The sequence below is a fragment of the Mobula hypostoma genome, chromosome 2 (assembly GCF_963921235.1).
Source record: "Mobula hypostoma chromosome 2, sMobHyp1.1, whole genome shotgun sequence".
Classification (NCBI taxonomy): Eukaryota; Metazoa; Chordata; class Chondrichthyes; order Myliobatiformes; family Myliobatidae; genus Mobula; species Mobula hypostoma.
The window spans coordinates 119,234,500-119,261,026 of NC_086098.1; the positions used below are offsets into that span (position 1 = coordinate 119,234,500).

At 40.0% G+C, this 26,527-nt stretch overlaps 1 protein-coding gene across 1 annotated transcript in view; it reads left to right on the forward strand.

Annotated features, from left to right (window-relative positions):
- The window catches only part of LOC134342423 (dynein axonemal heavy chain 8-like), a 317,468-nt gene that overhangs the window by 219,930 nt on the left and 71,011 nt on the right, over positions 1-26,527 (forward strand). The window contains exons 50-54 of the mRNA XM_063040531.1: positions 5,282-5,534; positions 11,191-11,381; positions 15,301-15,422; positions 16,628-16,746; positions 22,570-22,772. Coding sequence (XP_062896601.1) covers positions 5,282-5,534; positions 11,191-11,381; positions 15,301-15,422; positions 16,628-16,746; positions 22,570-22,772 — 888 coding nt within the window. The remainder of the gene's footprint in view (positions 1-5,281; positions 5,535-11,190; positions 11,382-15,300; positions 15,423-16,627; positions 16,747-22,569; positions 22,773-26,527) is intronic.

The window sequence follows — 26,527 nt, forward strand, 5'->3', positions numbered from 1 at the left end:
AGGCAGATAAATCCCCAGGGCCAGATGGTCTGCATCCCAGAGTGCTTAAGGAAGTGGCCTAAGAAATAGTGGATGCATTAGTGATAATTTTTCAAAACTCGTGAGATTCTGGATTAGTTCCTAAGGATTGGAGGGTGGCTAATGTAACCCCACTTTTTAAAAAAGGAGGGAGAGAGAAACCGGGGAATTATAGACCGGTTAGCCTGACATCAGTGGTGGGGAAAATGCTAGAGTCAGTTATCAAAGATGTGATAACAGCACATTTGGAAAGTGGTGAAATCATTGGACAAAGTCAGCATGAATTTGTGAAAGGAAAATCTCAGACGATATTATGTTTGAATTTGGAGAAAATTAGAAGCAGTCTTTATGACTCCTCATTTAAATTTGAACAGACCTGGAGATCTTTTATTCAAAATTTTCATTTAATGTAATATATACCCTTTTTTTTTACTGTTTTTAATGGAGGTCGGGATTGAGGACGTGATTTTAAGTTTTTTAACTCTGTTTGGTTTCAAGTTAGCCCATTGCTTTGCTTTGCTTTTAGTTAGTTGCATGGTGGGGTTTTTTTGGGTTTTTTTTTCCTTTTCTGTATTGATATATATATAAAAATTAGTATACTATTATGTTACCTTGGTATGTTATGTTTAAATTACATTGTTTGTATCATTTTTTTTGTATTAATATCTCCTGTAATTTTATTATATTCTAACAGTGTATTAGTGCCTATATGGCTTACCTTTTTGTATACTTATTCAATAAAAAGATTTAAAAAGAAAGAACAAAAGGACTTTGACAAGGTCCCACACAGGAGATTAGTGTGCAAACTTAAAGCACACGGTATTGGGGGTATGGTATTGATGTGGATAGAGCATTGGTTGGCAGACAGGAAGCAAAGAGTGGGAATAAACAGGACCTTTTCAGATTGGCAGGCAGTGACTAATGGGGTACCGCAAGGCTCAGTGCTGGGACCCCAGTTGTTTTAAATATATATTAATGACTTAGACGAGGGAATTAAATGCAGTGTCTCCGAGTTTGCGGATGACACGAAGCTGGGCGGCAGTGTTAGCTGTGAGGAGGGTGCTAAGAGGATGCAAGGTGACTTGGATAGGTTAGGTGAGTGGGCAAATTCATGGCAGATGCAATTTAATGTGGAGAAATGTGAGGTTATCCACTTTGGTGGCAAGAACAGGAAAACAGATTATTATCTGAATGGTGGTCGATTAGGAAAAGGGGAGGTGCAACGAGACCTGGGTGTCATTGTACACCAGTCATTGAAAGTGGGCATGCAGGTACAGCAGGCGGTGAAAAAGGTGAATGGTATGCTGGCATTCATAGCAAGAGGATTCGAGTACAAGAGCAGGGAGGTACTACTGCAGTTGTACAAGGCCTTGGTGAGACCACACCTGGAGTATTGTGTGCAGTTTTGGTTCCCTAATCTGAGGAAAGACATTCTTGCCATAGAGGGAGTACAAAGAAGGTTCACCAGATTGATTCTTGGGATGGCAGGACTTTCATATGATGAAAGACTGGATCGACTAGGCTTGTACTCTCTGGAATTTAGAAGATTGAGGGGGGATCTTATTGAAACGTATAAAATTCTAAAGGGATTGGACAGGCTAGATGCGGGAAGATTGTTCCTGATGTTGGGGAAGTCCAGGACGAGGGGTCACAGTTTGAGGATAAAGGGGAAGCCTTTTAGGACCAAGATGAGGAAAAACTTCTTCACACAGAGAGTGGTGAATCTGTGGAATTCTCTGCCACAGGAAACAGTTGAGGCCAGTTCATTGGCTATATTTAAGAGGGAGTTAGATATGGCCCTTGTGTCTAAAGGGATCAGGGGGTATGGAGAGAAGGCAGGTACAGGGTTCTGAGTTGGATGATCAACCATGATCATACTGAATGGCAGTGCAGGCTCGAAGGGCCGAATGGCCTACTCCTGCACCTATTTTCCATGTTTCTATGTTTCTATTTTATTTGCGATTGCAAGGCTGCGTTGGATGGTGATAATCTAAATTGCTGCAGGCCTTGTCTGGTAGAGGGACAGACGACATGGGAGCTGTGTAGCCTCAGTTTTAGTGAGGACTAGGCCTCAAGCCTTGGGCTTGCCTGCTACTACAGACCAGGTGAGAGACATGGAAGCGATATAGCATGGTGTTTGCACTTGGCTGGGGCCTGGCCTATCCTGTCAGTGCTGCCCTCTTGTGTTTGAGTGGTGGAATGACAGGCTGGATTGCATGCACCTGCACATTGCCGGACAACCGTAACATCGATGCAGACATTGTCACTCAGGGTTTTGGACTAAATATATGAAACCACTCGGTTTCCTTGGCTGCGCAAGTCTAGGGAATACACACTCCGATCCCGCCAAACCAATGAGACTGAGATGGCTGTCCCACCTCAAACCCCGATTTGTGTAGATGCAGTGTAATTTGCTACCCTGTGCCAAGAAATCAATAGACAGCACACTGTATACGATTAAAGGAATTATATTTATGAATCTTACTTAATTAAAGGATTAGTAAAGAAAAGAAAAGGGCCCATTATAATTAAAGGGTCAAACGTGCACAAGTTGGAGCTCATCTTGAACTTGTCTGTCACTCACACGCTGGGCCCTCGGTCTGCGTGAAAACACACAACACTTCCGAACGTTGTTCGCAATCCATCTTGAACAAATGGGTCTCCCACTGGGTTGTATCCTACAAATGGTTTTCCCAGTGTCTTCTTTCTTCATCTCCCTACAAACGGATCTCCCAGTGTCTTCCTTCTTCATCTCCCACTGAACAAAATGACCCAGCTCACACTGGTGTCTGGCGCACAACACAAAAACACACTCTCCTCATTGGACGGTTCACATTCCAAAGCACCTGTGATCTGTAACTATAACACAAATACTGCTTCTACAGAAAGACCAATACGTTAGCAGTGAAACCTTTCCCAGGGTGTTACACATATGTTCTTTTTTTGAGTGAATATGATTGTTTGCTTGCCGTTTTCATTATTTTACTCGCTAATTTTGAATGTTTTGTACCTTGGCCCCAGAGGAACGCTGCTTATTCAGCTGTATCAATGTATGGCTTGAATGATAATTAAACAATTTGATCTCATTGACAATGTAGAGGTAGTACAACACATAAAGCTCCATAAAGCTATCAAGGATACCAAGAGACAACACCAGTCTAAAATCATTAAAAAGTACAACTTTATGAACATAAACCAGAAAAACTAGCATTGTTCTTTGTAAAACAGAAAAGATTTGAAAGTAATTTGATAGAGGTGTGCAAAATTATCAAACATTTCGACAGAGTAAATGAAGAAAAACTGCTTCCATTGGAATAAGGTTTGTGAGCGTAGGACACAGATTTAAAGGCATTGCCAATATCTGCCAGAATCTGAAGGAACTTCAGAAAATGTGGTGGAAGCAGATTCACACAGAGCTTTTAAAAATAAATTAGAACATAGAACAGTACAGCACAGGAACAGCCCTCTGGCCCACAGTCTTTATATTTATATTTATCCCTTCTTACTTTAAAGCTATGTCCTCCAGTATTTGACATTTCCACCGCAGGATAAAGCTTCTGACTTTCTATGTCTATGCTGCTCTTAATTTTATAAGCCTTTACCAGCACTTCCTTCAGCCTCCAATGATTTTAAGAAATCAGTCTAAGTTTGTCCAATCTCCTTATAGCTAATACTCTCTAACCCAGGCAACATTTTGGTGAACTACTTCTGCACACTATCCAAAGCCTCACATCTTTCCTGTAATAGGATGACTAGAACTGAACACAGTACTCTAAATGTAGCGTAACCAAAGTTTTATACAGATGCAACATAACTTCCTTCCTCTTATACTTATGCTCAACTAGTGAAAGCAAGGATGTCATACACCTACTTTACCAGCCTATCTATTTGTGTTGCCCCTTTCAGGAAGCCAAAGATCTCTCTGTACATTAGTGCTCCTAAGATCTTACCATTGACGGTATATTTCCCCCTCATGCCTGACCTCCTAAAGTGTAACTGCTTACATTTGCCTATATTAAACTCCATTTGCCTATATTAAACTCCATTTGCCTTTTCTCTGCTCATATCTGTCACTGATCTATATTCTGCTGTATCCTATGGTAGCTCTTTACGTTGACCACAACTCCATCATCCTTTGTCATCTGCAAACACACTAAACCAGCCATCCACAGTTTCTTCCAAGTTATTTGTATATATTGCAACAACAGAAGCCCCTGTACTGGTTGCTTTGGAACACAAGTAATCACAGATCTGCAGTTAGAATAGCACCCCTTCACCACTATCCAACAGGCTGTGGGATTGCTTCTTTCTAAAGTCACGTGTCTGTACATTACGACGAGTTATAATGCAAGAATATTTACTCCTTCAAATTGTGGGACAGATGTAAGATTTAAATAAATTCTAATTCTAACTATCATCTGTCTTCCTTGGCCAAACCAATTTTGAATCCAGTCTACCAAGTGACTGTGATCCCAGATGATAAATCTTCTGTATCAGCCTACCATGAAGGATCTTATCAAATGCTACACTGAAACCCAAGTAGACAACATCAAATGCAATACCTTCATCACTCATCTTTGTTATCTCCTCAAAATAAATAATCAAGTTTGTAAGTTAAGACTTGACCTGCACAAAGCGATGCTGACCCTAATAAACCCTGCTTTTCTAAATGTGAGTAAATCCTATCTGAATCACCTACTACTGATCTGAGGCTCACTGATCAATTTACTGAATTAATTTACTGGATTATCCCTTTTACCATTCCTAAAGAAGGGAACAACTTTGGCTACTCTCCAGTCCCTTGGGACATCACCTATGACAAGAAATAATATATAGATTTGTGTCAGGACCCCACCAATCTCCTCTCTTGCTTATTTAATCAGATTTCCTCAGCCTTATTAATCAGATTTACTAATCAGCCTACCTATATTTTTGTCTAATCATTGGATAAATACTTCAAGGAAAATAATTTTTGAAGCAGTGAGGGAAGAATTATGTAGTTGAACAAACAGGAATCTTTTTATGTTAGAAGGGCTCTGTGATTTTACACAAATTCTTTCAATCTACCTCTGGCAAATGAAAGGGACTTTCAAAGGGTGTTCTAATGAAGACTTTCACTTGTGTCCAGATGAGGGATTGAGCTGATTTATGTTACATAGAGCATAGATATGATGGATTGATTGGATCAAATGTCAATTTTCTATGCTGCTTGTGATTATTGTGAGGAATAATGTCTCAATCAATTTAATGAACTCGTATTCAGGTTCACTAGTGGAAGATGAGTCTGTGATTGAAGTCCTGCAGACAACAAAGGCAACAGCAACTGAAGTCAGTGAAAAGCTGTATGTGGCAGCAGAGACAGAGATAAAAATTAACGCTGCACAAGAAGAATACCGGCCAGCAGCCACTCGTGGTAGTATCCTGTATTTCCTCATCACAGAAATGAGCATGGTCAACATGATGTACCAGACCTCACTAGCACAGTTTCTGAAATTATTTGACCAGTCCATGGCCAGGTACGGTTGTTAATAATGTTAAACAAAATATATCAAAGACTTGAATTCAATAAGAAATGAACATGCAGATATGAGCAAGTTTGAATTACCTGGGATTAAATGAGTAATTTCTGCACCATTACAAGATTGGTTAAAATACAAAAAACATACTCATGTAGAAAATTGAAGATGGTTTAGTTTAACAGCAGACATGACTAAGTAAGTAGATGAGACTTGGAGAAAAAGGTGTAAGAATATAAAGGAGACAAGAGTTGGGACTTGGTGTGTTTTACTCAATATAACCCTAAAAGAGACATATTTGTAAACTCTTAGTTAATAATTGATAGGCTAATTAGCTAATTGGCAGCGGCCAATTAAAAGAAACTAGGGTCAAGTGGAGTGGCCATTGTTGAGTGGGTCAGTGGTAGAGTGGAGGGCTGAGATTTTGGCTCAAGAAGCTTTGACTTGAAGAGGCCTAGGTATGGGGGAAGTGAGCAGCTCTTTTGGGTAAATAAGGCTTCAGTAAGAAGGCACAGATAAGAACAGATAAGGTTTTATGTGTAATCCTACTGAGAGAAAGTGCTGTGTGAGGAGAAGTATTGAGTCTTTGACTAGGAAGACTATGGGTGAATAATGGCTAAGATGAGGTCCAGGTAAGTCTCTTTCTTTTATATTGCACAGTTAGAGCAGTGGGAACAGCTGGCAGGGCAATGGTATGTTCCTCTTGTAGGTTGTGGGAAATTAGGAAAACCTCCTGTGTTCCTGGTTTCTACACCTGCAAGTAATGCATCTGGCTACAGTTCATTGCAGACTGTGTCAGGGAACTGAAGTTGGATCTGGATGAACTATGAATCACTAGGGTGACTGTCAGGAGAGGGAAAGGGAATAGGCATTCAGTACAGCGTACCACTGGGGTGTTCCCTCAATAACAAGTATACATCTTTGGATACTGTTGGGTTGGGGGTGGTGGGACCAACCTAGTGGTGAAATTTGCAGCAACCAGGTTTCTGGCTCTGAGTCTGGTTCTATGGCTCAGAAAGGAAGTGGAGAGAAGAGGTGAGCGATAGTGATGGGGGATTTGATTGATTACAGAAAAAGACAGAAGATTCTGCAGGTGAGAATGAGATGGTATGTTGCTTCTCAGGTGCCAGGATCAGAGATGTCTCGGGTTTTGTAGATAGCATTCTTAAGGGGAGCAGGCAGAAGTCATAGTACACATTGGTACCAAAGAGGCAGCTAGGAAAAAGGATGAGGTCCTGAAGAGTAAATATAGGGAGCTAGGAAGGAAGGTTATAAAAGCAGGATCTCAAGGGTAGTAATATCAGGATTGCTGCCTGTGCCATGTGCCAGTGAGGGAAAGAATAGGATGGCATGACAGACAATTGTGTGGCTGAAGAGTTAAGGAAGGGCTTTAGATTTGTGTATCAGTGTGATTTCTTCTGGTGAAGGTATAACCTGTACTTGAAAGAGTTCAATGTCCTTGTAGATAGTGTTGCCAGAGCTGTTGGGGGAGTATTGAAACTAGCATGGCACGTGGATTGGAACCAGAGCATTAGGTCAGATGATGAAGCTGTTGGTGAAGAGGTACTGCAGGTGCAAGGTGCAGAGCAACTGTAATGAAGGACAGACAGTGGATAGAGTATAAATACAGTCAGTTGGATGGGTTGAATTGTGTCTACTTTAATGTGGAAACATTAACAATGGGGGGATGAACAGAGAGCATAGATCAGTACATGGAATTATGAAGTTGTGGTCATTACAGAGATTGGTTATCACAAATACAAAGCTTGCTGTTTGATGTTCTGGTTTAATGTTTCAATAGGTATAGTGAGGGAAATAAAAGAGGGGTGGAATGACATTGCTAATCGGGGATAGTATCACAGTTGCAGAAAGGGAGTGGTCATCTACTGAGTCAGTGTGGATGGAAGTCAGAAATGGGAAGGAAGCACTAATGCAAGTATTCCTAATAGACACTGGGACACAGACGCAGATAACAGGCAGATTTTGGAAAGATGTAGAAATAACAGGGTTGTTGTCATGGGTGACTTCAACTTCTCTAATATTGATTTGCATCTCCTTGGTGCCAAAGGCTTAGATGGGGTGGAATATCAGTGTCCCAGAAGGATTCCTGATGCAGTATGTAGACAGGCCAACAAGATGAGAGGTCATACCTGATAGTACTAAGAAATAAATATGGTTAGGTGTCAGACCTCTCAGTGGGAGAGCATTTTAGAGATAGTGACTATAATTCTCTGATCCTTAGCATAGCCATAGTCAAGGAAAGGAGCAGATAATATGGGAAGGGCTAATTATGATGATATTAGGCAGAAGCTTGGGAACAGATCTACTCAGAAATGCACAGCTGAAGCGTATAAATTGTTTAGGAGACTTGCATGGGGTTCTGGATACGTTTGTCCTATTTGGACAGTGAAAATGTGATAGGGCAAAGGAACCATGTTTGACAAGAGGTGGAACATTTAGTTGAGGAAGAAGCGAGCATACTTGAGGTTACAAAGCCAACATTAGGCAGGGCTCTTGAGAATTATAAAGTAACATAACAAGGGCTTAGAGCTAGAAAGGAACATGAGCAAGTGTTAGTGAGGAGGATTAAGATAAACAACGAGATGTTCTACCTGTATGTAAAGAATAGGAAAAAGACTAGAGCAAGAGTAGGCCCACTCAGGGATATAGGGGGAAACATGCCTGGAGGTGGAGTAGGTAGGGGAGGTCTTTAATGAATACTTTGCTTCAGTGTTCACCAAAGGAAAGGACTTTGATGAATGTGAGGTCAGTGTAGAATACGCTAATTCTGCTGGAGAATATTGCAGTCAAGAAAGAGGCAGTGTTGGAGCTTCTGAAAAACAATAGGACAGATAAGCCCCTCAGGCAGTACGGCAGGGTATGCAGCTGGTTACAATGGGAAGTGAGGGAAGAAATCGCTGACAATGGTCTTTGCATCCTCCCTGACAGTAGGAGTGGCACCAGAGGATTGGAGGATGGCAAATCTTGTTCAAAAAAAGCAATAGGAATAACCTGGGAATTCTAAATCAGTGAGTTTTGTTAGTGATGGGAAAACTATTGGAGAGGATTCCTAGAGGCACGATTTATGAGCATTGGGAGAAGTATAGTCAGCATGGCTTTGTGAGGGATAGGTCATGTCTCATGAGTCAGAGCTTTTTTGAGGAGGTAACAAAACAAAGAGAAGGTGAAGAGGTGGATGTGGTGTGTATATGGGTTTTAGTGAAGCATTTGACAGGTTTCTCCTTTGTAGGCTCATCTAGAAAGCCATGAGACAGGGGATCCATGAAACTTAGCTGCATAGGTTCGGAATTGGTCTGCCCACAGAAGGCAGAGGGTGGTAGAGGATGGAGCATATTCTATCCATGGGTCATTGACCAGTGGTGTTCCGCAGGCATCTCTACTGGGACTCTAGTCCTTTGTGGTTTTTATAAATGACTTTGTTGAGGAAGCAGAAATATCGATCAGAAAGTTTGCAGGTGACATGAAGATTTGGGAGTTATGGTGTAGAAGGTCATTGTAAACATTAATAGAGCTAGGCTGAGAGGCGATTGATGGAACTCAATCTAGAGAAGTGTGAAGTGCTTCACTTTGGAAGGTTGAATTTGAACGCAGTATATGGGGTTAATGACAGGATTCTCATCAGTGTGGAAAACAGAGGAATCTTGGGGTCTACAGCCATAAGTCCCCCAGATTTATTCCACAAGTTGATAGGCTGCTTAAGAAAGGGCATGTATGTTGCCTTCATTAGTTGGGGGATTCAGTTCGAGAGCAATAAGGTAATGTTGCAGCTCTATAAACCCTTGTTAGACCACACTGTGGGCTGAAGTGTTGTACTGTACTGTGCTATAGTGTTCAATGTTTTATAATTGTTTTTATAAGTGAATTGGATGAGGAAGTGGAGTTTGGAGTTTATAAGTTAATGAGTTTGGAGATAACACACAAGTTGGAGATTTTGTAGATAGTGCAGGCGATTATTGTAGGTTACATTGGGATATTGGTAGAATAGAGAGGTGGGTACAGAAGTCTGGCAAGCCTGTGTCTTTACTGTTCCTTTGCTCACGCTTGAGTGCTCCGTGGCGGGTGCCGATGCTTTTTTTGCTGGTGGGGTAGGGGGGATTGTTGCTTACTGCCGCTTACCTGCAGGAGGGAAGGGAGCTGGGGGTTACTTTGGGGTTCTAACATTTAACTGTCATTTATTCTTTGGGGCACTCTTCTGTTTTCATGGATGGATGTGAAGAAAAAGTATTTCAGGATGTATATTGTATACATTTCTCTGACATTAAATGTATCTTTGAAACCTTTGAATTGGCAAATGGAGTTCAATACAGAAAAGTATGAAGTGATATACTTTGGAAGATTGAACTTGAAAGCAGAGTACAAGATTAATGGAGGAACAAAGAGTTTGGAATCCTTCAAAGTTGCTGTGCAAGTTGATATGGTGGTTAAGAAGTCATATAGTATGCTGGCCTATATTAGTCAGTGGATTGTATTCAAGAGCTGTAAGGTATTGTTGCAGTTCTGTAAAACTCTGCAGGCCACACTTTATTGTGTTCAGTTCTAGTCACTTTATTGTGTTCATTCTAGTCACTTTATTATAGGAAGTTTTAGAGGATGCTGTCTGGAATAGAGAACATGACGTATGGGGAAAGATTAAGTGAGGTGGGACTTTTCTCTTTGGAGTGAGAGGATGAGAGGTGACTTGATATGAGGTGTGAGATTGAATGGTATGGATTGGACAGTTAGCACTTTTTTCTTGGGTGGGGGTGTGTGATTCCCAAAACTGGAGGACACCTGTTTAGAGTGAGTGGAAGAAAGTTTAGGGGAGATGTCAGAGGTAGGTTTTTACACACTGGTGGGTGCTTGGAGTGCACTTCCAGAGGCTGATACAATAGGGACATTGAAAAGACATGGGCATAGGGAGGTACACAAATGGAAGGTATGGGCTATGTTGGAGAGAAGAGTTCAATTCATCATGCTGTGGGTTTATACACTACATCCAGAACTGGAGGGTTCATACTGTGCTGCATTGTTCTATGTTCTAAATGTGAAAATTTAGAGCATATAACAGTTTCTACCAGTAGAGTCAATAAACAGGAGAATGAGACTTAAGGTAATTGGCCAAAGAACAAGAGGTGACTTTAAATTGTCAAGTTTTTCAATGTGCTGTCTAAAGAGGTGAAGAAAATGGGTTCAGTGAATGTTTTAGGATAATTGGATAATAATTGAAGAAGCTGAAGAATGAGAAGGGAAGTCGGCATAGTTGGTTTGCTCTGTCAAAATAAACCGCAGAATTTAGGATCCAACTAAAATCATCATTTTATTTCTCTGAAGTAATAGCACATTCTTGTGGATGTGAGGCAGGAAGTGTGAAATTTTTTAAAAACTTATCAAAATAGAATTTTTTAAAAAATTGATTGGTAACAATAGAATTGTTAACAGGTTAGAACAAAGGGGAGAATAACCTCTTGAGTATGAAGTTATGTTCCTAGTCAGTCCAGCTGCAACATTAATATAGAGCAAAAGTTTTAGCTGAAAACTTGGCATTCCAGTAGGCTTCTAGGATTTTGAAGAATCATACACAATACAGTTTTTAAAAAAATCTAATTCCTTGTTTTATTCATCACACTATAGCTTTCTGATTCTTGTTTTCATTTAGATCTAAGAAATCTCCTGTTGCTTCGAAGAGAATCAGCAACATTATTGACTACCTGACCTATGAAGTGTTTAAGTATTCAGTACGCAGCCTTTATGAAACACATAAATTCCTTTTCACACTTCTGCTGCCTCTGAAGATTAACCTTGAACGTGGATCTATAAAGCACACTGAATTTCAGACTTTAATAAAAGGTATAAATCTTTGCTCAAAAGCACTTCAGGCAGAATGTACAATATATATTTTGGGGTCCTTAAAGATGATACTGTTTGGAATATTTATCTAGAGTCCTCACAAAAAAAATTGTAAAAATGCACAGATAGTAAATACAGTACTGTAATAGGGCTGGTGCAATTTGGGAAAGGACCTCGCCCAATTTCATACATCTCCTAATGCTTTGCTATGCAGTATTCAGAGAAGACTGTTAATATTTAAAAATATGCTCTTTACTGCAGTCTCAAAGTGTTCACACTCATTGTCACAGTTTGGGAAATGCAAGCCATTAAAGTAGCAGGCATTTTTTTCATTTGGGTGTCTTCATTACTATGGTGACTGATTAAAACCAATCTTGAATTGTTATTCAAAATATCTATATATTCAAACATTTTATATCCTTTTAATCTTTACCTTACATATGTTTTGCTTATTTTGCTACTTCTGCAGTAGCGACAGATGACCTGAGAGAACAACTTCAAATATGATGGGGCTGGTGAAATAAATGGGGAAATAGCATTGATAAAAATGCTGACATATAGATGGAGGAAAATGGCACTGATGATATTGTTCTGTAATCCTACTGAAATGGGTGACTTCATATTTATCCGCTCATCTAACATATTTGATTCCTCTTGGCATATTCTTCACAGCCCCACACAATTTTGTGTCAGTCATGTAGAATGGAACAGACCAAAGGATATCCATCACATCCACTGATATTGGGTATCCTCTTTTCCACACTCGGCTCATAGACTTCTGTGTCCAGGTGATTTAGGTGCTTGATTTTACCTCTTTAATGCTGTCATTGACTGCTTTCACCATTCTCCAAAGTTTTTTTCCGGGTACTTGTCACTCTCAGGGTGGAAAAAAGTCCCTGTGAGACCCCCTAAATTTCTCATCTCTTACCCTAAATCTGTGTCCCTAACTTTAATATGCCGAAAAGCTTACCGCAGTTTATCCTATATATACCCTTAATTTTATGTACATCAACCAAACCTCCTCATAACCTCCTCTGCTCAAGGAACTTCAGACTTAGTTTCTCATTATAATTGAAACAATTTTCACCTAGGCAGCACTCTTATGAATTTCCTCTGCAATCTTTCTAGCATGTCATTGGCAAACTTGAGAATATATTAAAAAAAACAACTATTGACATTTATTATGAAGAGAGGGGACCAATGCAATAACCCCTGTGGTACTTCACTACCAATCCTGTAAAATATCTTTTTTTTTCTTATTCTCTGAAAGGGCTGTTTCCATGCTGTAAAACTCTTTGACTCTGTTTCCTGTCAATCCAATTTCAATCCATGCCAGTACACTATATACCCAAAATTTCATGTGGGTTAACACTAAACCTTAATTCTTGTATGTGGGATTTTATTAAAAAGCCTTCTGAAAATCCAAATACACTGCATTCACTGCTCTCCTTTATCTACCTGTTATATCCTCATAAAGCTCCATTGTTTTCAAATATCCATGCTAACTTTGTCTCATCACAGGACAGTATAGAGTAATAACAGGCCCTTTGGCCCATGTTATCCATTGCCAGCCCTAATGCCAATTAAAACTCATCTCACCTGCCTATACATCATCTATATCCTTCCAATCCCTGCCTGTTCAGGAGCCTGTCTAAATGCCTTTTTAATGTTGTTGTATCTGCATTCGTCATTTACCCTGACAGTGCGTTCCGGGTATCTGGCACACTCTGTGTATAAAAGAATTGCCTTTTAAATCATATTTCAACTTTTCCCTTCGTACCTGAAAGCTCTGCCCTCTGATATTTGACATTTTCATCCTGGCATAAAGACTCTTGACTATCTACCCCAATTCTGTTGGTATTTTCTAAATTTCCAACCATCACCTCCTTTGTAATTTTCAGTTGCTGCTAACTGATGTGAGGTTCCCCTTTTTCACTCTCTGTTTTTTAAATAGTGGGATTACATTTTGCCCCCTCCAATTTGCTTAGACTCTTCCATAACTTTCAGAGTCTATTAAATGACATCCACAGCATTCTTCATTTTCTTTGGCTTCTTCTTTAATATTCTGGAATGCCTGATTATCAGGCCCTGGGGATTTATCAGCTTTTAGTCTATTAGTAGATTATGGTGAAGGATTTTCAACCTGAAATATTAACTCTTTCTCTACACCCCCCCCCCCCCCCAGAAATACTGATTGACCTATTGAGTGTTTGTATTTGGGTTTTCTGGTTTGATTTGCATTAATTTTCTCTAATTCCCCCTTTACATTAAATTCTTGATTACCTAGCATTTCTGGGAATTGTCCTCTTTTGTGAAGACAGGATCTAAGTATTACTTTAATTGCTCCTCTATTTCCTTAATAATATTGTAAATTCTCCTCTTTCCAACTGTCCTTGTCTACTTAATTATTTTTACATTCTTGTGAATGCTTTTAGAGTCTACGTTCCCTGCAAATTTATTCTTATATTTCTGTTCTCTTGTTCATTAATTTGGTCAGTGTTTAACACCATCATTCCTACAGATCTGATCCAAAAGCTCCAAAACCTGGGTCTCTGTACCTCCCTCTGCAGCTGGATCCTTGACTTCCTAACTGGAAGACCACAATCTGTACTGATTAGAACTAACATCTCCACCTCACTGACAAACCACACTGGCTCACCTCAGGGGTGTGTGCTTAGCCCACTGCTCTGCCATCTCTCTACACTCATGACTGTGTGGCTAGGCACAGCTCTAAATGCCATCTATAAATTTGCTGATAATACAACCATTATTGGCAGAAACTCAAATGGTGATGAGGGGGCGTACAGGAGTGAGATATACCAGCTAGTTGAGTGGTGTCGTAGCAACAACCTTGCACTCAATGTCAGTGAGACCAAATAGGCAATTGTGGACTTCGGAAAGGGTAAGATGAGGGAACACAAACCAATCCTTTTGGAGGGGATCAGAAATCGAGAGAATGAGCAATTTCAAGTTCCTGGGTATCAATATCTCTGAGGATGTGACCTGGACCCAACATATTGATGCTGCTATAAAGAAGGCAAGACAGCGACTATATTTCATTAGGAGTTTGAGAAGAATTGGTTTGTCACCAAAAACATATGCAAATTTCTGCAGTTGTACTGTGGAGAGCATTCTAACTACCTGCATCACCATCTGGTATTGGGGGGGGGAGGGGGTGCTGCTACACAGGATAGAAGTAAGCTGCAGAAAGTTGTTAAACTAGTCAGTTCCATCATGGCCACCAGCCTCCGTAGTATCCATGACATCTTTAAGGAGCGGTGTCCATCATTAAGGGCCCCAGTTACCCAGAACATGCCCTCTTCTCATTGCTACAGTCAGGAAAGAGATGCAGAAGGGTTGAGGGGTATCATATTTTAATAGATGTAGTTGCAGACAAAATGCAGGATTGTGTATAGGTTTTTGAGTATGAGTAAATAAGAAAATGTTTTGCCAGTGTGCTTTATCAAGCCCAGGAACTCGAATGCTACCACACATGATATCTTTAAACTTCCCATGATTGTATTTACATGGCATCATTTTGGTCAATTATCTTTCTTTATCCGAATGGCATTTCACTTTTCCCTTTGAATGTGCATTGCTGTCCAGTGTGGGTGTACTCCACCAATATGTTAAGGTTATTGTCTGTGAAAATGGACCCTGCTCTTGTGTCTGTGATGTTATGATGGCTGTGAGTGCTCCCCAAACAACGTAACAGCTGACTTGATTCAGAGGTCAGCTGTTCTTTTAAGAGCTCTGAGCATTATGCCTATTGATGGGTCAATTTCAATAGTTACATGAGAGTCCTGAAATGATTTCTGCTATTGACACAGAGCACATGGTAAGGTAGGCATTCAAAAATTGCACATGTTTGGTATTTAATTGCTCTTTAACAAGGATAAAATCTATGATAATTGTGCAGGTGGAGCCGCTCTCGACCTTAAAGCCAGCCCACCAAAGCCTTTCCGCTGGATCCTTGACATGACCTGGTTGAATTTGGTCGAGCTGAGCAAACTCTCCCATTTTTCAGAGATACTGACCCAGGTATAGTAGCTATTTTCTGCTCATTGTTATATGGCTTATAGGCAAGCAACGAGCAGTAAACTTAAACAGGTGCCCACATTATATCTGTTTGGGTTATGAAAATTTGCCTGAATGGAATTCACAAATCACTACTCAAAAGCTTGAGATATGGAATGAAATTTGCTTTACAGAATTTAAGTGAGGAAAAATAAAGTTAATGAACAAAAAATGATTAGATGAACTAAAATGCAAAAGAAACTACAAATATTGACATAAACACAATAGATTCTGCAGATGCTGGAAATTCAGAGCAACACACACAAAATACTGGAGGAACTCAGCTATTCAGACAGTATTTATGGACAGGAATAAACTGTCAATGATTTGGGCCAAAACCCTTCAACAGGACTAGAAGGGAGGGGGGAAGATGTCAGAATAAGAAGGTGGGGAAAGGGGAAAGAGTACAAGCTAGAAGATGATAGGTGAAGCCACGTGGATGCAGACGGGTGAAAAAGTAGGAAGCTAGGAGATGATGGGTGGAAAAAGTAAAGGGCTGGAGAAGAAGGAATCTGAGAGGAGAAGAGAGTGGACCATGGAAGAAAGAACATGTTTGAAGCTTTGTGGTGGTATCCCATGCAATATTCATTCACAAACGAGACTTTTTTAGGCTGATAGACCATCTACTTGTTCATGGGAATATGTGATAGTTTGTGAATGAAGCCTCATTTGCATCACGAGTTGAGCAGCTTGTCAGGTCTTGGGCCATTACCACATCACACATTCTGGTGAGACTCATGGCTATAAGGATTCTTACAGATTGTTGGGGCCAGACATGGGATGGGAATGAGCCGAGCTATTCAGGCCAATTATCAGGATTGGGTCCTGCATGTTAGTAGAACCGGAGTGTTGGTGTCACAGGCTGGTCTTGTGGAGTTGCTAGGAATACTTACCATCCTACCATAAGAAGACAGTTTCCTCTAGATCCTCTTCGTGCAATGAGCTCATATTGATCATACTGATATTGGGCTCCACAAAAGACTCTGGGAATCACTGAAAAATCTCAGTGAATGTTGACTAAGAAGGCAGGGTAGATTAACACCCATTCTAAAATGGATATGATTGTTTAAAATCATTAGGTGGCTTGGGACTCTAGTATTTAAAATTATCTTGCGAATAATGACACTGATTTTTTTTTTGCACTTGGTTGTTTATAAATATGGCTGCAGATAAGTAAAAATGAGAAGCTTTGGAAAGTCTGGTTTGATGAAGAAGCACCAGAAGATACAATAATTCCAAATGGATACAGTGACTCATTGGATTCTTTTGGCAAGCTGTTGCTTATCAGGTGAGATATCAGGACATCATATTAGCTTCAGAACGCCACATAATATGTATTCCTTCTGTAGGTTCATTGCACATATGCAATTTGACAAGACAAAAAAAAACAAATGATCTGAAACAATTTAGAATTAATCATGCTAGCTGATGTCCATAAAGTTGCATATGCAACACAACTGGAATAATGTCTTTGTAATGGCAGTTATTTGGCCAAGTTAGGAATCAGGCCAAAATTAAATTCATGAACCCATGAGAGTCAGGGTGATTTAAGAGATCTTGAATCTAGAGACCTGGGTTCAATCCTGACCTCAGACACACTGTGTTAAGTTTGCACATCCTTCCTATGACCACATTGGCTGCTCTTAGGTGCTCTAGTTTCCATCACATCTCAGAAATGTTGATTATTTGGTTGAATTGGCCACTTTAGATTTCCCTGGTATATATTTGTTGAGATACAGTGTAGAATAGCCCTTCTGGCTGCTCAGCAACCCTAGCCTAATCACGGGACAATTTACAATGGTCAATTAACCTACCAACTAGTACGTCTTTAGGTTGTGGTAGGGAACTGGGGCACCCGAAGGAAGCCCACATGGTCCTGGGAAGAATGTACAAACTCCTCACAGACAGTGGCAGGAATTGAACCTGGGTTATTGGTACTGTAAAGTGTTGTGCTAACCATTACTCTACCATGCTGTTTAAATTGGTTTATTATTGTACATGTACTAAAGTACAGTGAAAAATTTATTTTGCTTTATAAAATGATGCTAGCTTTCTTGAAGGCTGATCCATAAAGTTAAGGCACATGGAGTTATCACTAGATTTGGATAAACAGACAGGAGCTGTTTGTGTGGTGTTATAACAATCTTGCATTCAACATTAGCCAGACCAAGACTGATCATGGACTTTATGAAGGGAAGTCAGGGCAATTGTCCTTATTGCATCTGTGGTGGAAAAAGTGAGCAGCTTTTAGTTCCTGGCTGTCAATATCTCAGGAGATCTATCCTGGGCTCAATACATAGATGCAACCATGAAGAAGGCAAGCCAGCAGCTCTACTTTCTTAGTAATTTGAGAAGATTTGGCATGTCATCAAAGTCTCTGACAAACTTCCACTGATGTACTGTGGAAGGCATTTTTGATTGGTTGCATCTTGGCCTAATATGAAAACTCCAATGAAGAGGAATGAAGTGTCTAACAAGAGTGATGGATTTAGCCAGTTCCATCAGGGGTACAGCTGTCCCTAACATTGAGGACATCAACAAGACGTAATGTCTCTATCATCATAGATTACCCCCATCCGGGCCATGCCTTCTTTTTGTTGCTGCCTTCAGGCAGGAAATACAGGAGCCTGATGGTCCGTGCTCAAGGTTCAACAACAGCCTTTTCCCTACTGCCATCAAGTCTTGAAATTACCTGAAAACCATAACACAACGTTGGACTATTTTCTATTTTGCTTATCTTTCTATGGTGTTGTTATATTTTGTTTATTTTGTGCATGTGTGAGTTATGCATAATTTATTTTTAATATATTTATGCCAACTTATGTTTGTCTTCATCTTGTAATGTATTGTGATGCCACTGCAAAAAGCATTTTGAGGTATGAATGGATTCAAAATCAGCTTGGCCTTTGAAGACAAGTTAGTAGTACAGAAGTGTTATTCCAACTACAGCTCTGTGATTATTGATGTTCTGCAAGAATCCGTGTTGGAAATTCTGTTGTTTGTGAAATGTATAAATAATTTGGATGAAAATATAGTTGGGCCAATTAGTAAGTTTGCAGACTGCACGAAAATTCATGAATAACGAAGAAGATTGTCAAAGGATGCCACATGAAATAGACCATCTGAAAATGTGGACAAAGAAATGGCAAATGGAGTTTAATCTTGATAAATGTAAGGTTTTGCACTCGGTGAGATCAGATATGAGAGAAAAGTGCACAGAAAATGGCAGGATTCTTATGAGCATTGATGTACAGAGGAATCTTGGGGTGTAAGTGCATAGCTCCTAGAAAGTGGCAGCATGAGTAAATACAATGGTAAATAAGTTATATGGCTATTTGCCTCCACCAGTTAGGCTGTTGAGTGTTAAAGTCAAAAGTCATATTGCAGTTCTATAAATGGTTGGCTCGTCCACATTTAGAGTATTGTGTGCAGTTCTGTTTGCCACATTACAGGAAGAATGTACCAGCTTTGGAGAGCATGCAGAACAGGTTGACTAGGATGTTGCCTTGAATACAGAGAATGAGCTATAAGGAGAGGGTGGACAAATTTGAATTGTCTTTTCTGGTGTATTGGAAGCTGAGGAGTATCTTGATAGGAGTATAGATGCAAAACTCTGAGAGGTATGAATTGGATAGGATGGCCTATTTCCCAGGGTGGAAATATCAAATACTGTACCAGAGAATGTAACTTGAAGGTGAGAGGGGGGAAGTTTAAAGGAGATTGAAAGGCAAGTTATTTTACACAGAGCTTTCCTGGAAAGCATTGCCAGAGGAGATGGTGGAAGCAGATACAACAGTAACGTTTAAAAGGCATTTTCTCAGTCACATGAACAAGCAAGAAATAAAGTGATATGGACCTTGTGTAGGTAGATGGGATCATTTAGATTAGCATAGTTGGCACCAACATTCTGGACTGATGGGTTTTATCCAGTGTTATCCCGTTCTATGTAAAATTGAGGGAATCAATGGGGAATGTAGACCAAGTCTTTTTCCTGCAATGGAAATGTCAAATCCCGGAAGGTATAGTTACATTGTGAGAGGGAGAGAGTTTAAAAGAAATTGATGTTGCAAATATTTTATACACAGAGTAGTAGGATGTCAGGGGCGGTGGTGGAAGAAGGTATGATAGCAATGTTTAAGAGGCATTTAGGTAGACACATCAAGACCATAAGACATAAGAGCAGAATTAGGCCATTTGGCCGATCAAGTCTGCTTTGCCATTCAATCATGAATGATCCTTTTTCTTTATCCCCTCCTCAGCCCCACTCCCCAGCCTTCTCCCCATTACCTTTGATGCCGGGTCCAATCAAGAACCTATCAAGCTCTGCTTTAAATACACCCAATGACCTGGCATCCATAGCTGTCTGTGGTAATAAATTCCACAAATTCCCCAGCCTCTGGCTAAAGAATTTCTCCACATCTGTTTTAAATGGACGTCCCTCTACCCTGAGGCTGTGCCCTCTTGTCCTAGATTCCCCCACCATGGGAAGTATCTTTTCCTCATCTACCACGTCTAAGTCTTTCAACATTCGGAAGGTTTCAATGAGATCCCCCCTCGTCCTTATAAACTCCAGCAAATACAGCCCAGAGCTATCAAACATTCCTCATATGATAACCCTTTCATTCCTGGAATCATCCTTGTGAACCTCCTCTGAACCCTTTCCAATTCCAGCACACCTTTTCTTAGATGAGGAGCCCAAAACTGTTCACAATACTCAAGGTGAGGGCCTCACCAGTGCCTTATTAAGCCTCAGCATCACATCCCTGCTCTTGTTTTCCAGACCTCTCGAAATGAATGCTAACACTGCATTTGCCTGCCTCACCACTGACTTTACCTGCAAGTTAACCTTTAGGTTGTTCTGTACAAGGACTCCCAAGTCCCTTTGCAGCTCAGATTTTTGGATGTTCTCCCCATTTAGAAAATAGTCTACACATTTATTTTTACTACCAAAGTGCATGACCATGCATTTTCCAACATTGTATTTCATTTGTCACTTTCTTGCCCATTCTCCTGATCTGTCTAAATCCTTCTTCAGCCTGCCTGTTTCCTCAACATTACCTGCCCCTCCAAGAATCTTCATATCATCTGCAAACTTGGCAACTATTCCATCATTTATATCTAAATCATTGATATACAGCATAAAAGGAAGCAGTCCCAACATTGACCCCCTGCGGAACACCACTAGGCATTGGCAGCCAACCAGAAAAGGATCCTTTTATTCCCACTCATTGCCTCCTACCAATCAGCCAATGCTCTAACCATGCCAGTAACTTTCCTGTAATAGAATGGGCTCTTGGTAACCAGCCTCATGTGTGGCACCTTGTCAAAGGTCAAAAGTCCAAATATACAACATCCACTGCTTCCTCTTTATATATCCTACTTGAAATCTCTTCAAGGAATTCCAACAGGTTCATCAGGCAGGATTTTCCCTTAAGGAAACCATGCTGACTTTGTCCTATCTTGTCCTGTGTCTTCAAGTACTCAATAACCTCATCCTTAACAATTGACTCCAACACATTCCCAACCACTGAGGTCAGGCTAACTGGTTTATAGTTTCCTTTCTGCTGCCTTCCTCCTTTTTTTAAGCAGGGAATGGAAGGGTATATATAATGTGGAGGCAACTTGTAAATTTAGATTGGCATCTTGTTCAGCATTGATATTGTGGACTGAAGGACCTGGACTGTTCTGTGTTCTCTGCTATACATCTGCAGTAATCTGACTGGAAACAGAGCCTGGGAGTAGTGTCAATTTTGAGTTGCACTGGATTCACACCACTTCTCCAATGTAGTGGTTCCATGAGAAGTCCTGTAAGAGGTTAAGGATGGACTCCTTGACATTTCTGGAATGCTGTTAACCAAGTAAATCAATGTATCTCAGACACTATTCCATATATGCTCCTTTATCTTAGTCTTCATCTGAGAACTCTGGGGAAGAACTGATATGCCACCTCTCCCCTTGGGGAGCATCACTGTACTTTTCCTATCCCCTAGATCATCCTGCAACTTTCTTGTACCAGGTGATTCTCCATATGAGACACTTGAATCCTTTCTAGGCTAACTAACCTTTGCAATGTCAATATCTGAATTGGTGCTTAATGATAATGCCATATATGTGGATTAAAAACAAAACTGTTGAAAGCACTTACCAGGTTAGGCGCAGCATCAATGGAAAGAGTAACAAACTTAATGTTCCAGCTCTAAGATTCTTTCTTTGGATCTCTTTCTGCAGATACCATCTCACCAGCTCAGTGCTTTGAGTATTTCCTTGTATTTTATTTCAGCTTTCCATATCTGTAGATCTTTGATATAATTTTCTGTGAAATGATCTGCATAGAATAAGCTATATGCATCCATGTCTCTGCAAAGGTAAAGACAAAAGAAATAAAACATAGAACAGGCCCTTTGGCTCACAATGTTATGCTGAACTAATTAAAGTAGTAATTAAATCCTGAACTAACTAATTCCTTCTGCCAACACAATGTCCATATCCTTGTCAATATCAATATCAATGTCAATGTCCATGTGAAGCTACCAATGCAGTCTGCAAAATTGGGCAATAAAGGCAACATGCACTTAACAGTAGAAGTAACATACGAAAGTAAGGAGATCTTGCTGAATCTTTATAAAACTTACTAGATATCAGTACTCATCCATTTCTTGTAGTTTCACGAGAAGAAGAATATAAACAATCTGGGAAGGTGTGGATAAAGTTTACTAGATAGGTTCCAGTGACAACTGATAATTTGTAAGAACACACTGGAGAATCCTGGAGAAGTTGTCGTTTTTGAGTAGAGGAGGTTGAAAGAAGATTTGATAGATGTGTATAAAATTATAACTCTTTTATTTAGGGTAAATGTTTCTATTAGTAACGTGCTATGTACTGCAGGCAAAAAGTAATTAGATAAATCTTCAGGGATCAGTGGGCAAAATTTTTTGTCAACAAGTAGTTATGACCTAGAATGCACTCCCTGATGGAGTTTCATTTGTAGTTTTCAAAACGGAAATGGATAAACATTTGAAGGTAACAATATTGCAAGGAAGTGAGAAGGATATAAATTAATTGGATCAATCTACAAAAAAATAAAATAGATGGAATAATTTTTATTTTTCAGATCATGGTGTCCTGATCGAACACTCTCACAAGCTCGAAACTTTATTTCTGACTCAATGGGAGAAAAATATGCCGAGCCGGTGATTTTAAACTTGGAGACAACTTGGGAAGAAAGTGATGTGCGAACTCCTCTGATCTGCCTCCTATCCATGGGATCAGATCCTAGCAATCAGATTGAAGGACTGGCCAAGAGGCTTGAAATTGGTAAGGATGTTGTCTAAGTAATAACTGCAAAACCCTGCAATGTATAGAGACAATTTATGCTTTTGGCTTCTGGATACGACCAAGCTGTGCAGAATCACACCATTATCCATGAAACGTTGAGAACAGCACTAACATCCATGAAGTGTTACTACACCACAGCGACAAAGTAAAAATAATTTCCATACATTTACATGTATTGGGAATTTGCAGTGGTATGTTGCACCAACACACCACATGCTTATAAAGTTGATTTTTGATCCTTAATAATGTTGCCACAGATTGGAGCAGTCTCTTTCTATACAATAATTTCTATACTCATAATGTTGTAGCTTAAGATATTAAAAACAGCAATCTTTCCAAACCATTCAAGCCTATCTCTTGAAGGTTCCTACATAATATTATTCGGTAGGAAGTTCCACTTCAATATTACAAGAAACAATTAGATAGTGAGCTAATGGAACTAAAGACAGACAAAACAGACAAGTTTCCTGGACTCAATGACCTGCATTTTAAGGGTCCAAGAAGAAATGGCTTTATTGATAGTGACTGCAAAATAACATAATAAACAGGAGCAGTAGGCCATTCTGCCCCACTAGCTACTCCATCATTCTGCAAGGTTATAGCTGCCAAATACACTACATTTGCACTCTATTCCCATATCGTCTGATTCCTCTAACATCTAGAAATTTGTTGTAAATGAAATCATTGATGAAGTTTCCATGTCTTCTGGGGTAGAGAATTCCAAAGATTTTCTACTGTCTGGTTGAAGAAATCTCTCGTCTTTTATTTCCATTACCATCTGTTTCAACACTCTGACATGTGTAGATCATTGGATCTTTCAGATTTTTTCAGTTTCCAGGCTCAGTAACATCTCCAGTAGTATTTCTTTACCAGTATTAACTTTTTTCATTTCCTCATCTGCTCTGGATCCTTGGTTCTCCAGTACTTCTGGAAGGCTTTTTGTCTCCTTCTGTGAAGACAAACACATGTTTTGATTAATTCCTCTCCACTATAAGTTCTCCCGTCGTTGCCTGTATTTGACTCGTGTTTACTCTTGCTAATCTTTTCTGTTTTTACATACCTATGGTTACTCTAACAGTCTGGTTTAATATGGCTAATTTACTCTGATATTCTATATTTTCTCTGTCTTTATCGATCCTACTTCATTGAAAAATAAAACACTCCCACTCCTCAGCTTTGAAGCATTTTCCTGTTGTTTCTGGCACTGGGACCAACCTGGGATTTATACTTTGAGAACCTGCTTCTCTACCCTTGGCGATCTGAGAGGAGTTTTTTTTAATGCACAGTAAGGTTTGTGTCCAAACAAATGGCTGATGCAGAGACTGTCATAATATTTAAAAAGTGTTTGGACAAGTACTTGAATTGCCAAGGTGCGGAAGGCTTTGGACCTAATGCAGGTACTTGGTATTAGTTAGTTAGGTGCAACGGGTGACATATTCGTGGTGGGCCAGATGGCATGATTTTATGCCGTATGACTCTATGATATTATGCACTTTCCTGGTTCCTTAAAATCTACATGTACAACCACATCTTTCACTCTACCTTTGCCATTGATACCAGAGTAGATCACAACTTGTAATTCTTCAGCTTCACCCTTCAAGATGCTGCACAATCAATAAGTTACATCCCTCAAATAAAAACGGTATTAGGATGGCACCATTGAACAAGTCAGGCAGCATCTGTGGGAAGTGAGACAGAGTTAATTTTTAAATCAAAAGCTCTGTCAGAACTGACAAATAAATAAAAATAATGTAAAGTGAACTTGCAGAGTAGTTAGTGGGAGAGATGGTTAAGATCCTGCCTCGCCAACCTAGTGGAATTTTTTGAGGTAATCTCAAATAAGATTGACAAGGGAGAGGCTGTGGATGTTGTGTATTTGGATTTTCAAAAGGCCTTCGATAAGGTGCCGCATAAGAGGCTGCTTAATAAGATGAGAGCCCATGAAATTACAGGAAAGATATTGGAATAGGTGGAGCATTGGCTGATAGGCAGAAAGTAAAGGGTGGGAATAAAGGGATCCTATTGGTTGCCTGTTACTAGTAGTGTTCTGCAGGGGTTGGTGTTGGGGCCGCTTCTTTTTACAATGTATATCGATGGTTTAGATTATAGATTAAATAGTTTTGTGGCTAAGTTTGCGGATGACACCAAGATAGGTGGAGGAGCAGGAAGTGTTGAAGAAACAGAAAGGTTGCTGAGAGACTTGGTCAGTTTAGGAGAGTGGGCAAAGAAATGGCAAATGAGAGACAATGTTGAGAAATGTACGGTTGTACATTTTGGAAGAAGAAATAATTGGGCAGATTATTATTTAGATGGGGAGAAAATTAAAAAATCGTAAGTGCAAAGGGACATGGGGATCCTTGTGCAGGATACCTTAAAGGTTAACCACCAGATTGGATCAGCAGTAAGGAAAGCGAATGCTATGTTGGCATTCATTTCAAGAGGAATAGGGTACAAGAGTAAGGAGGTGTTGAAGAGGCTCTTTGGGGCACTGGTGAGACCTCATTTGGAATACTGTGTGCAGTTTTGGGCCCCCTATCTTAGAAGGGATGTACTGATGTTGGAGAGAGTTCAGAGAAGATTTACGAGGATGATTCCTGGAATGCAGGAGGAGCGTTTGTCGGCTCTTGGACTGTATTCATTAGAGTATAGAAGAATGAGAGGGGATCTCATAGAAACATTTCGAATGTTGAAAGGGTTGGACAGAGTAGATGTGGAAAGGCTGTTTCCCGTGGTGGGTGAGTCCAGGACAAGAGACCACAGTCTTGTAATTAGAGTGTACCCATTTAAAACAGAGATGAGGAGAAGTTTTTTTAGCCAGAGGGTCATGGATTTATGGAATTCATTGCCACATACAGCTGTGGAGGCCCAATCATTGAGGGTGTTTAAGGAGGAGATTGATAGGTATCTAATTAGTCAGGGTATATAACCATATAACAATTACAGCATGGAAACAGGCCATCTCGGCCTTTCTAGTCCATGCCGAGCTCTTACTCTCACCTGGTCTGACCGACCTGCACTCAGCCATAACCCTCCATTCCTTTCCTGTCCATATAGCTGTCCAATTTAACTTTAAACGACAACATCGAACCTGCCTCAACCACTTCTGCTGGAAGCTCGTTCCACACAGCTACCACTCTCTGAGTAAAGAAGTTCCCCCTCATGTTACCCCTAAACTTTTGCCCTTTAACTCTCAACTCATGTCCTCTTGTCTGAATCTCCCCCACCCTCAATGGAAAAAGCCTATCCACGTCAACCCTATCTATCCCCCTCATAATTTTAAATACCTCTATCAAGTCCCCCTCAACCTTCTATGTTCCAAAGAATAAAGACCCAACTTGTTCAACCTTTCTCTGTAACTTAGGTGAAGAAACCCAGGTAACATTCTAGTAAATCTTCTCTGTACTCTCTCTATTTTGTTGACCTCTTTCTTATAATTCGGTGACCAAAACTGTACACAATACTTCAAATTTGGCCTCACCAATGCCTTGTACAATTTCAACATTACATCCCAACTCCTATACTCAATGCTCTGATTTATAAAGACCAGCATACCAAAAGCTTTCTTCACCACCCTATCCACATGAGATTCCACCATCAGGGAACTATGCACCATTATTCCTAGATCCCTCTGTTCTACTGCATTCTTCAATGCCCTACCATTTACCATGTATGTCCTATTTTGATTAGTTCTACCAAAATGTAGCACCTCACATTTATCAGCATTAAACTCCATC